The sequence below is a fragment of the Tupaia chinensis genome, unplaced genomic scaffold (genome assembly GCF_000334495.1).
Source record: "Tupaia chinensis unplaced genomic scaffold, TupChi_1.0 Scaffold148587_1, whole genome shotgun sequence".
Classification (NCBI taxonomy): Eukaryota; Metazoa; Chordata; class Mammalia; order Scandentia; family Tupaiidae; genus Tupaia; species Tupaia belangeri.
This window is the reverse complement of record NW_006208436.1, coordinates 1,762,497-1,774,352: the sequence shown is the minus strand read 5'-3', so window position 1 is coordinate 1,774,352 and position 11,856 is coordinate 1,762,497. Positions and strand designations below refer to the sequence as shown.

Here is an 11,856-nt window from a genome sequence, read left to right as displayed (position 1 = left end):
GGATCCCACTTTGTGTTAGAAACGCCATCTAATCTTTTTTTTTAAAGAGTCGTTTTTGCTATGAGGCACATACTCTTTCTGGAGAGAGAGACAGAAAGCAATAAATTGTCCCCCCCCCCAACTCTTTGGGATGACGGCCTTGCTGCAGTCCCTTCTCCTTCATTCTCCTCTTGGGATTTTGAGCATGCACACACACGTGTCCAGAATGAGTTTCAAGCTTCTGGGTTGGAACTCGAACTGCAGTTGGCCATGAAGAAGTTCAGCAACATAACCATTATGACATCTGCTGACCCCAGAGATGCCACCTAATCTTTATGGCAGTCCTTCCATTCTATGGGGGAGAAGACTGATGCACAGTTACTGTACTTTTTCATAATTCGTTTAGCTTTATCTTTTCTTCTCTACCCTTACCGTTCCTGATACTTACCTCCATGATGATGTCTGGGCTGTCCATTGCATATAAAGGGAGGCACCCTTTGTTCCCATGCCATCACCAGTCAAAAATTTATGAGTGTTCATAGCCCAGCTTGAAAAACAGAGCATAAAATGTCTCTATAAATTTCTTATTTACTCAAGAAATAAATCACCTTGCTCTTCTTTTCTGAACTCTAATAGCATTTTGTACTATTCTTATGGCTTTTGGCCCCAACTCTGTGTTTTATAGTTGTTTATGTGTGTAATTTATCTTCTTATCTAGAGGATAATTTCCTTGAGGATAAAGATCATGATCTTTCATGATTTTCATATATGTTTCATAGATAATATATAATATATAACATATGTATATCCCAAGGATAATTTTATGCAGTACTTTTGTACTGTAATATTTTGACTTCACCCTGTCACATCAGGTCAGGTGTGGAATTTTTCACTTATGGAGTCATGTTGGCACTGAAAAAGTTTTGGGTACTGGAGCATTTTAGATATTTTGATTAGGGATGCTCTAAATATGTATTTGTCATTTATTAATGATTAATATGTGTAAGGCATAAAGAAAATGTGTGATAGCATTTAACAACAGTGGAAATATTTTGAAAGTCTGTTTATTGTATAAGGGAGAGAGAGCACCCCCAACAGGGTCTTGATGCTGTGATCCACTCAGCTGTCAGCCATCTTTGGACAGTGAAAATATTTAGAACTGTGGGTACTAGAGATAGTGTGGGAGAGGGGTGGAAAGTGGGGGAGGGTGAGAGGGAGAAAGTCATGGGGAAAAAGAAAGAAGTCAAGTATTTAAGGGACACAAAAATGGAAAATTATCTGTTGATGATAATGTGAATTGTAATATCTTTGACTGAACCAATATACAGTATATTCATGATGGGAAAAGTCATTTGGCATGCTGTAATGATACATAGTGATAGAATATAAATAAATAAATAAAAATATTTACAAGTTAAATTAGAATTATATGTGATAGTTGGGGAAATAGTGAAGTATATTGAAGAAAAGATGATGAAACTTTATGGTGGAGACTCTAAAATATATGCTATATATAAAAATCCCTTTTTAAGTTCTGAGGCAGCAGATTAAAGAGACATCTGCTTTCCAAAAGAATGCTCATCCAAATGTCATTCAATCACTTATCAAATGCCTTTTTTAAAGTTTAGCATATCAGTAATGTGTTATGGGAAAAGAGATTATAATATAGTAGAAGTCTACTACTTGATGGATAATTTCCTTTAAATAAATACTTCAACTAATGAATAATAAAAGAAAAACTAGAAAATGATTAGGATTTTGGTAAATTAGCAAGAGTTAAGAGAGGACATGTTTTAAAGCACGAAGCACACTAATTTGACCTTATTTTATTGTGTCGTCAGAAAAGTCACGATGCATTTTTGCATAGAAAAATATATTACAACTTTTCTGATGACCCAATGTTATCCTTGACAGATTAGTAACTAATTGAGGTGATGCAAAACAAATGTTAAAGTGAAATAAGATTATCATTCTAGCTGTACATGCTTTGTTATGTCTTTGGAGGAAAAAAGTAAAGTAAATAACTGCTACTCTTTTAACACAGGGATGTGCTTTGTGGTTACCTGTTGTGTACTAATATCGGTAACATCCCCCGGCTTGGAGAACTCGATGGTGAGATCACGTCTACGTTAGTCATGCAGCAGGGCAGAACACTGAACTGCAGGTAATCATCTAACCGCTCTGTGAGTACATTGGTACTCTTACTTCCCAGGAGTGCTGCTTAGGACTACTGTTTTTTGTTCACAGGCATGTCAATAAGCCAAAATAGGATCTAGTCCAAGAGGTGATTGAGTAAAGCCTGAAAGAGAGAGAGAGAGAGAGATAAAAGAAGATAAGAATTAATTGAGTGTAGCATATTATGTGGTTGCCAGAGTGTTGTTTATTTGCTTAATAAAATCTTGCAGGGTTTAGCTTGCAGTTAATTCTCATTAAGGAAAATGAACGGAGACTTCTGGGTATAGTTGGTGGATTAAATGTATGCACTATTGCTTCCTTCTAAAACCCTACTAAAATAACACTGAAGAGAGGGATCTTTCTGTAAAGTTCATCTATCCACAGGGAGGCATGGAAAGGGTGACAGAACAGCAGCAACAATATTTTGAAACGTGTCAAAGAGAATCAGTGTGTTGGGGACCAGCAGTTAGCATAATGACTATGTCGCTGGACTCCCATGTAGTCGACCGCGGTTTGAGTACCGGACCCGATGGCTTATACTCACGCCTGGTGCATGTGCGTGCGTGCCCAAGATCCCGAGAGGAGAATGGAGGAGAAGGGATTGCAGCATGGCCATCCGCCCTGGGGGATGATTTCTCACTTTCTGCCTCTCTCTGTCTTTCTGGCAAGCGCATGCGCCCTATAGCAAAAACCTCTCAAAAAAAAAAAGAAAAGAGAATCAGTGTGTAGCACATGACTTACCAAGCTAAATTCAACCTCTGAGTTGATAATGTAGAAAACCAAGACCGTGTCCAGAATTTACTGTCACTTTCCAAAAAGCTCAGATATTGGCAGCATCATCTAGTTTTGGAAGAGGAAGAAAAGTACTTTGGGGAGGAGAGCTGAAATAAAAAAGAAAGGCAGGAGGATCAAAGATGCAATTAGATACACAGATTACTTCCCCAACTTAGCTAAACTGGAAGTTGCCATCCTCCCATGAAAAATTTGAGCTTTATATCTTGCAGAGAATAAAAGACTAGGTTTCCAAGCTGAAGGAACAGTAGGCAATACTATAACCACTGTTGTCTGGAAGTGGTGTGGCTTCAATTATGTTGCCAGAAAGCCCTAGAATTTCTAGTCATCTATTTGGTCCCCCCGTTCAAATGTGAACAGTTGAGCAGACATGTGAGGAAAGTCCCTGCCAGGAATAAATGAGACAAAAACAAGTACCTAGGGGGAAAAAGAAAACCATCTATCAATATCTGTGAGCAATAAGAGGCTTCTGTCATGAAAGAAAAAACAGGGTGCTACTTAAAAAAGAAAAAAAAATTATTCAGAGAAGGAAAAGATGCTGCCGGAAACTAAAATTTCATGGCAGAAGTGAAAGTTAGTTGAAATCGTTTCCCAGAAACTACAGAACAACTGACCAAATAAGAATACAAATAATAAAGAACAGAGAAAATAGCAGGTAGGAAATCATCAGTAAATGACCTAAATATCGTCTAGAACAGAAGGATTTGATTTCTTATTAGCAAGTTCACCAAGTGCCAGGTATGGTGAGTGAAATTAGACATAGCTGAATATATCATTATGAAATTGTGGAACCCTAGGACCAAGAAAATAATCTTAAAAATCTCAAAAGTTTTCAGAGACAAAGAATAAAAGAGGAGCTTAGGAATTAGAATGGCTTAGGAATTATCAACAGGAGTTGTAGGAGTTGGAAGACAATAAGGAAAATTATTTCCAAACTAGAATTTTATAACCTGGAAAGATATCAATCAAGCGTGGGAGTAGAAAATAAAGACATTTTGGCTCCAGCAAGTGGTGTGGTCATTGAGACACTGAACTCCCACATGGCTGATTGTAGTTCAAGTCCTGGACCTGGTAGCCTAAAAATCACAACAGATAAATAGATAAATATTGGATTGTTGGAAAAGTCATGACATGTTTTTTCTGGGTTTTTAATGCAAAAATGCATCATCACTTTTCTGTCACCCAATAAATAAATGAATAAATGTTTGTTTGTTTTTAAAAGAGAAGACATTTTTTGATGTGCAGGTTTCTCTAAAATTTATACTCCTATACCCTTGCTCAGGAAGCTACTGGAAATTGTGTCTCACCAAAATTAAGTAGTAAATCAAGAGAGTGAAAAGCAAGAAATATAGGAAACAGAATAGTCTATGGGAGAGAAACAGAATAGGATTTATAGCTCTATTCCAGAAATGTAAAAACAACCAGAACAAATAGAAGCTGGCCAGAACTGTAGGAGCTCTTTCTTTGGGAAGGTGAACCGATGTTCAGATGTATCTTGTTTGGAGATTTTGACACCTACTAGAGAGATTCCACAAATGTTGATTTAAGGATGAATTCTTTAAAAGGTAGGCAAAGACATAATGAACAAATAGGGGACTTGCTAATCTGAGGGAAGAGAAAAAGTCAAACAGGAAAATAAAAGGTTTAATTATGATAGTATCACTCAACTCAGTAACATTCACATAGTTATAATAATGTACATACCTGTTATTGATTAACAAAATTTGTGTTGAGGGGATATGAGAAAGGGAAAAATCTTGTGTGTGTGTGTGTGGTGTGAGAGGGATAGGAAAGAGGTAAATTCTCACATTTTATAGGTGGAAGATAACTGAAAATACCTAAAATTTAAAAATGAAAAATAGTAATACAATTCCATTCTTTAAAGATAAGTACATAAAAACAAAAGAATCACTTAAAAATGGAAGAGTTTGCATATGGAGGAATGGGGCAGGGATTTGCTTTATTGGATTTCTTTTAATTACCAGAGAGTAAAATTGCCCAAAAGATAGGCAGAGGAAGAAAGGACCCCACACAGGGCATAGTCACGTTAGATTTCGGATTCACATGCACACACCAGACTTTGAGTATGCATGCACACATAACAAGCAAGTTTTTTTTTTTTTTTGAGAGATTTTCACTGTAGGGCGCGTGCGCTCGCCAGACAGACAGAGAGAGACATAGAGACAGAAAGCGAGAAATCACCCCCCAGGGGGGATGGTCACGCCGCAATCCCTTCTCCTTCATTCTCCTCTCGGGATCTTGGGCACGCACACCCACGTGCCCGGCGTGAGTTTTAAGCCACCGGGTCCAGGACACGAACCGCAGTCGACTACGTGGGAGTCCAGCGACATAGCCATTACGCTAACTGCTGGTTCCTGATAACAAGCAAGTTTTGTAAGCCACCGGGACCAGCACCAGGATTTGAACTGTAGTCAGCCATGTGAGACCTGGTTGCCTTAACCACTAGGTTATAGGGCCAGCCCTGGTTTTTTTTTGTTTTGTTTGTTTTTTTGTTATGAGACATGTGCTCTTGCTGGAGAGAGAGACAGAGAGAGAGAATAAGAAGGAAAGTGAGAAATAACTACATCGCCCTCCAAGGGGGATGGCCATACCACAATCCCTTTTCCTCCATTCTCCTCTTGAGATTTTGGGCATCATGCACAAATGACTGCTGGTTCTGGGACTGGAACCATGAAGCCAACCATGTCAGAGACAACTGCCTTAACTACCATGCCACCTAGCTGGCCTCATCTCTTCTTTATTGCATTTCAAAAAAACAATTTATTGGACCTGCCAGTGGTGTGGTAATTAAGGTAGCTGGAATCCACATGACCAACAGCACATTTCAAATCCCAGACCCAGTGACTTGGAAAACACTCACAATGCTTATGCCCAAAATCCTGAGAGGAAAATGGAGGAGAAGGGATTGTGGCATGGCTGTCCCTCATGGGGAGGAGGTGGTTTCTCACTTTCCTTCTCTCTCTCTCTCTCTGTCTTCAGCCAGCACATGTGCCCTATAGGAAATATAAAAAAAAATTTTTTTTAAACCGCAGCTTATTTATTTGAGTCTCTTAACTATGTGCATGTATAATTTTTATAAAATGAAAGAATGGGGATTTTTATACTATATTTTGATATGGCACCATAATACATTGATTTTACCTATACATTTTCAATTTTTGTCCTTTAAAAATTTTTCTATATAATATGTGGGCTTGCTATATTGACTTGTGAAGCTATAATAGTTTAGTCAATTCTTAGGTATGATTTGTACATAATGTGCTTTTTTTTTTTGAAAATGCAAACCAAAACCAGTTTTCATTTGTCTGAAAGACGTTTGAAATCTTCAAACCTAGTTATCAAGTCAAATACTAGTAATGATGCTCTACTGTCTTGTATATGGTAGCCAAAGCAAAATGATAAAACTGTTTCAATTCAGGCTTTGTTATAATAATTATGTTTAAACCCTAAATCATATCAATTTCACCGAAAATTATTAAATCAAAAGATTCTTTTGCTTTCCTCATTTAAAGTTTGAACATACTTACATTACTTGTTTTTATTAAATAATAAGTAGAAAATAGAGAAAGTGAAATTACCCATTTTTTAGTTTTTGCTATGTTCTCAAGATGAATGTGAATTAATGGAATCCCATTTTCTTTTTCCTCCCAATTAATGTTAGTGGTGGGCATGTTAAGCTTGAAGAAGATGTAGATCTTGGCTATGTGGAAGATGGGACACCTTGTGGTCCCCAAATGATGTGCTTGGAACACAGATGTCTTCCTGTGGCTTCCTTCAACTTCAGCACTTGTTTAAGCAGTAAAGAAGGCACTGTTTGTTCAGGAAATGGGGTAAGTATTCAGTACTTCACCATGGGGAAATATTTCTTTCATATCACAGAAAGAGATATGACCCTCAACTGCTTATTTCCTTACAAATAGAAAACATAACACTAATTTGACCATAGCTATTTAAATAGTTCTGTTGTGTAATCTGAGAAAGTTTGGGAATAAGGAAAAGGATAATATTCCTAACCCAATTATTCCATCTTCCCTTCTGTTAATGTGGTCTCATATACTATAATACCGATTTCCTACAAATGAAGCAGGAGACAGATTTTAACGAACTATAATGCTATAATGCGTTTGTTTTTTGTTCTTAAGAGAGATTTTTGCTATAGGGTGTATGTGTTTGCTAGAGAGACAGAAAAAGACAGAGAGATAGAAAGTGAGAATTCACCCTCACCCCAGGGGGGGTGGCCATGCCACAATCCCTTCTCCTTCATTCCCCTCTTGGGATTATGGGCAGGCACATGCACACACATGCCTGGCATGAGTTTTAAGCCACAGGGTCTAGGACTCGAACTGCTGTCGACTATGTGGGAGTCCAGCAACATAACCATTATGCCAACTGCTGGTCCCAGAAGTTTTTTAAAAGCAAAGGGCAAAGGCAGTGGCCACAATAACTAACAATGAGTGTGGTTGGGCACTGGCCAGTCAGAATAGACGACATAACTGCTGTGACCACACCAGTGTACCAGCTGAGAATAAGTCCCAGAAATAAGAACAATAATTAGGGAAATATCTCCTAGACCTGAATAGTAAGAACATCCTTAGAAAGACTTTTAATTTCATTCTTTTAGTTATTTATCAGATAATGTAGGTCCTGTATAAATGAGTTTATAGGTTAAATAGTTACCCTCTGTTAGTGATAACAGTTTTATAATTTTCAGTTACTGAAATTCCTATACTAACAAAAACATTTGATTCTTGGCGCTTTGATTTTTACCCTAATTCCAGATTCTCTGCTTGAACTGGGCATATCATACAGTTGAGGTAAAGGATTCATGTTTTGGATAGTCCTAGTTATTTCATGTATATCTCAGAAGATAGGCCAAGAATTTTGTTAGGAAAGTCACTAATTCTTACTCCTTACTAAAGGTTGGGAATTTTTATGGCCCATAAGAAGAAAGAAGACATATAATAAATAGTTCTACTGCTATAAAGAGGTTCTAAATTATTAAGAGAATGTTAAGGGAATGGAATAGTTTTTGGGTAGGCAAGGAAAAAAATAGAATTATCTTTTGATCATTAATGAATGATCACTAATGAACACCGTATTTTTCCATCTTCCAATTTTTAGTAGAAAACACAACTTCAAATATAGTTGTGTTCAATAACCACTTGGTTAATGAATTAGTAGAAGAGTAATAAGCACAAGTAAATCGGATGGCAAATAGGATCCAAATAGTTTATAATAACACATAATATGGAAGTGTGGTAGCCTGTGCTGTCAACTTATGGCAATTTGACTTTGTGTATATGAAAAAAATTGAAGTAAGAAATACCATACTACTGTTCATCACGTAGTTAAGTGTGGCTTAGTCAAATGGTCTGTGTTTAGGCCCAAGAGTGTGGTCTTACAATCAAATGCTCTGCTTACTAGCTTGGTGACTGGTAAATGACTTAGCCTCCCTCTGACTAAATTTCTTCTGTAATATAGGGCTTATAGTAGTACATACTTTGTAAGATTGCTGTGAAGAATAAATGAGTTAATACTTGTAAAACCACTCACCTTTTTTTTTTTTTGGGGAGGCTTTTGCCTTAGGGCACATCCACTTGCTGGTGAGAGAGAGAAACAGACACAGTAAAAGGGAAAGTGAGAAATCACCCCCCATCCCAGGGGGGATGGCCACACCACAATCCCTTCTCCATTCTCCTCCTGGGATCTTTGGCATGCACACACACGTGCCTAACATGATTTTCAAGCTACTGGGTCCAGGACTCAAACTGTGGTCAGCCATGTAGGAGTCCAGTGACGTAACCGCTACCCCATCTGTGGGGTCCCTTGTAAAGTCTTTAAAACAATGCTTGGTATATAGTGAATGTTCAATAAATGTTAGGTATTATGCATCTGGTATCACACTCTGTTTCTTTCCGAAATAGATTAATGGTACTGATGTATGTTATGACAACTGATGTTTGGAGAAGCCCTGTGATCTGATTAAGGACCCTTAGTAAATTGGTAGTGAAATGGGGACTCAGTTCAGGCCTTTTGACTTTAATCCTAACCTTTTTTCTTTCTGTATCTTTGTTAACTTGTAGCACCTCATGGGGCTATAGTATAGTTACATTTAGATATGAATACACATTATTTTCTGGAAAATTAGATAAGACAAGACTGAAACCCTGTGGTAAGAACCTGTCTCAGGAGAAACAACTATTTTTAAACCCAACTTAACTCTCTCCTATATCCCACTCCAGGACAACTTTAAAGTTGTTTCGCGTTATAAAATGTAGGTGTAGATTCTGTTTCCTGGATGGATAAGTGGAGATTATTTTCCTATAAGTTTTTAAAAAAATTGATGTTACTTTTCTGTGAATTTTTTTCTGTGTTTTATTTGTGGGAATTCTTAGTTCCCTTGACCCTGAGTTGCCCTGTCTCTGTGACTTGGGTTGAGGTGCCAGGGCTAGAGGTTGTTGAGAGTTCTTCTCAGACCACTGCAAAACATTAGGCTTCCCACTTCTGTGTTGGACTTCTCTTTATTTATATCTACTTCCTAAAAAGTTAACATTTTTGCATAAAGACCCTTTCTTTAGAAGGGAAAAAAAAAGCTGTATTCAATAATGGATAGATGGATATATTCGGCTTAGTGCGTTTTTTCCTCCCATAGGACGTGTATGCTTACCAAGGGGAAACAGAGAGAAGAAAAGTGAGAAATCACCCCCCACGGAGGATGGCCACACTTCAATCTCTTTTTCTCCTCTTGGGATTTTGAGCATGCACATATATGGGCCCAGTGTGAGTTTCAAGCCACTGGGTCTAGGACTTGAACCACAATTGCTATGTGGGACTCCAGCGTCTTAACCACCATGCTACCTACCGGCTCCTATTCTGCTTAGTTTTTAAAATTTTTCTCATAAAAGTTAAGTTAGTGAAAGCTAAACAATAATTATGTTGTTTTTCTCTTTTTTTTTTTTTTTTAAGAGGTTTTTTTTCCTTGCTGAAGAGAGAAAGAGACAAAGGAAAGTGAGAAATCACTCCCCCACCCCTCCGCCCAGGGACAAGATGGCCACACCACAGTCCTTTTCCTCCATTCTCTTTTTAGGATCTTGGACACGCACACACACGGGCCTGGCGTGATTTTCAAGCTACGGAGTCTGAGACTCGAACTGTGGCCAGAAACGTGATCACTACACCATCTGCTGTTCCCTGTCTTTTTTTCTTTAGACATTGATTAATTCCTCTTTACGAATTCATTATTTCTTTAAGGTTAACTATTGGTCTCTAAAAATTTTTTTAAGGTATCAGAATAAGAAAATAAGTAGCGGGACCAGCAGTTGGCGTAATGGCTATGTCGGCTATGTCACTGGACTCCCATGTAGTCGACTGCGGTTCAAGTCCCAGACCCAATGGCTTAAACGCACGCTGAGTGCGTGTGCGTGTGTGCCCAATATCCCAACAGGAGAGTGAAGGAGAAGGGATTGCGGCATGGCCACTCCCCTGGGGGATGATTTCTTGCTTTCATCTCTCTGTCTCTATCTGTCTTTTTGGTGAGTGCATGTGCCCTATAGTAAAAACCTCTCCAAAAAAAATTAATAAATAAAAATTAGCATTAGAAAGTACCAGTAATTTTTTAGTATCATGAAATTCTAAGCATATAAAAATTAGAAATTAATGTTATCATTCATGCATGTGTACCAGAGTTGATATTTACTCTAGCCTGATTTTGTATTTCAGGTTTGCAGTAATGAGCTGAAATGTGTGTGCAACAGGCACTGGATAGGTGCAGACTGCAACACTTACTTCCCTCACAATGATGATGCAAAGACTGGTATCACTCTGTCTGGCAATGGTAGGTACTTCCTTGGGTGTTATTATGTGCTCTTTATACTCAAGGGAAGAGGAAACCATTCTTTGGAAATTTGTTTTTGAATTATTTTAATGATACCCAAAAATATAGTCACACAATAATGACTGATGATATTCAGCTGCGGTCCACCTTATGAGAGTGATCATTTCCATTAAATTATAATAATATGTAAATTTAGTATAACTTATTCTACTGATTTGGCCTTATCTTATCCAACTTCAGACTGAGATGATTTAAGTACTTCTCTGGAACAATCAAAAACCCTAACTTTTTTTTTAAAATGAAGAAAGTTGTCACAATTCTTTTGTTTGTTTGTTTTTGTTTTTTTAAATTTAAATTTATTTATTTATGTTAATTCACTGTACATCATTACAGCATACAAAATGAGATTTTCCATCCAGAGTACACTGTGTATTGTCTCAATCAAGCACATCAACATACATGTTATTGTCAACAAATAATTTTCCATTTCTTGTTCCCTGTATGTTTTGCTTTTTTCCCCCTCATCCTTGATTCCCTATCTCTTATCCACTGCCATCTCCCACTCTCTTCCCACACTGTCTCTGGTATCTATGTTTACTTTCTATACTGTTTCCCCCCCACACACACATTTTATTGAATTACTAAAGATCTTAATTAATCTAAATATTTTCATAGCAAACACAGCTGATATATACATTTCCATGAACACAAGTCTAACTTTAGGCATCCTATAAAGTAGCACCTAGCTAGGGCTATATATCTTACTGCGGTCATCGAAGAGATTTTTTTTCTGAAACTTTTTTTTTGTAACTTAATTTACATTCTTTCGCTAAGCATCTTCACAGCATACGACAGATTTCCCATCCAGAATATACTGCATAGTGACTTAATCATGCATATTATTATCAAAAGTTTTTCATTTCTAGTTTCTATAATTTTTTTACCCCTCTTTCTGACCCTCTGTCCTTTCCCACCCTCTTCTCCCATTGTCTCTGGTGTCTACAATTGTCTTCCATTCCTTTTCCACCCACATTGTATTGATCACACAATTTCTT

At 37.5% G+C, this 11,856-nt stretch overlaps 1 protein-coding gene across 7 annotated transcripts in view; it reads left to right on the top strand.

Moving 5' to 3' along the window:
• The window catches only part of ADAM22 (ADAM metallopeptidase domain 22), a 267,499-nt gene that overhangs the window by 211,336 nt on the left and 44,307 nt on the right, over positions 1-11,856 (top strand). For all 7 annotated transcript variants that reach the window (XM_027769081.1, XM_006170477.2, XM_006170480.2 and 4 more), the window contains exons 22-24: positions 2,024-2,143; positions 6,629-6,797; positions 10,687-10,801. In XM_027769081.1, coding sequence (XP_027624882.1) covers positions 2,024-2,143; positions 6,629-6,797; positions 10,687-10,801 — 404 coding nt within the window. The remainder of the gene's footprint in view (positions 1-2,023; positions 2,144-6,628; positions 6,798-10,686; positions 10,802-11,856) is intronic.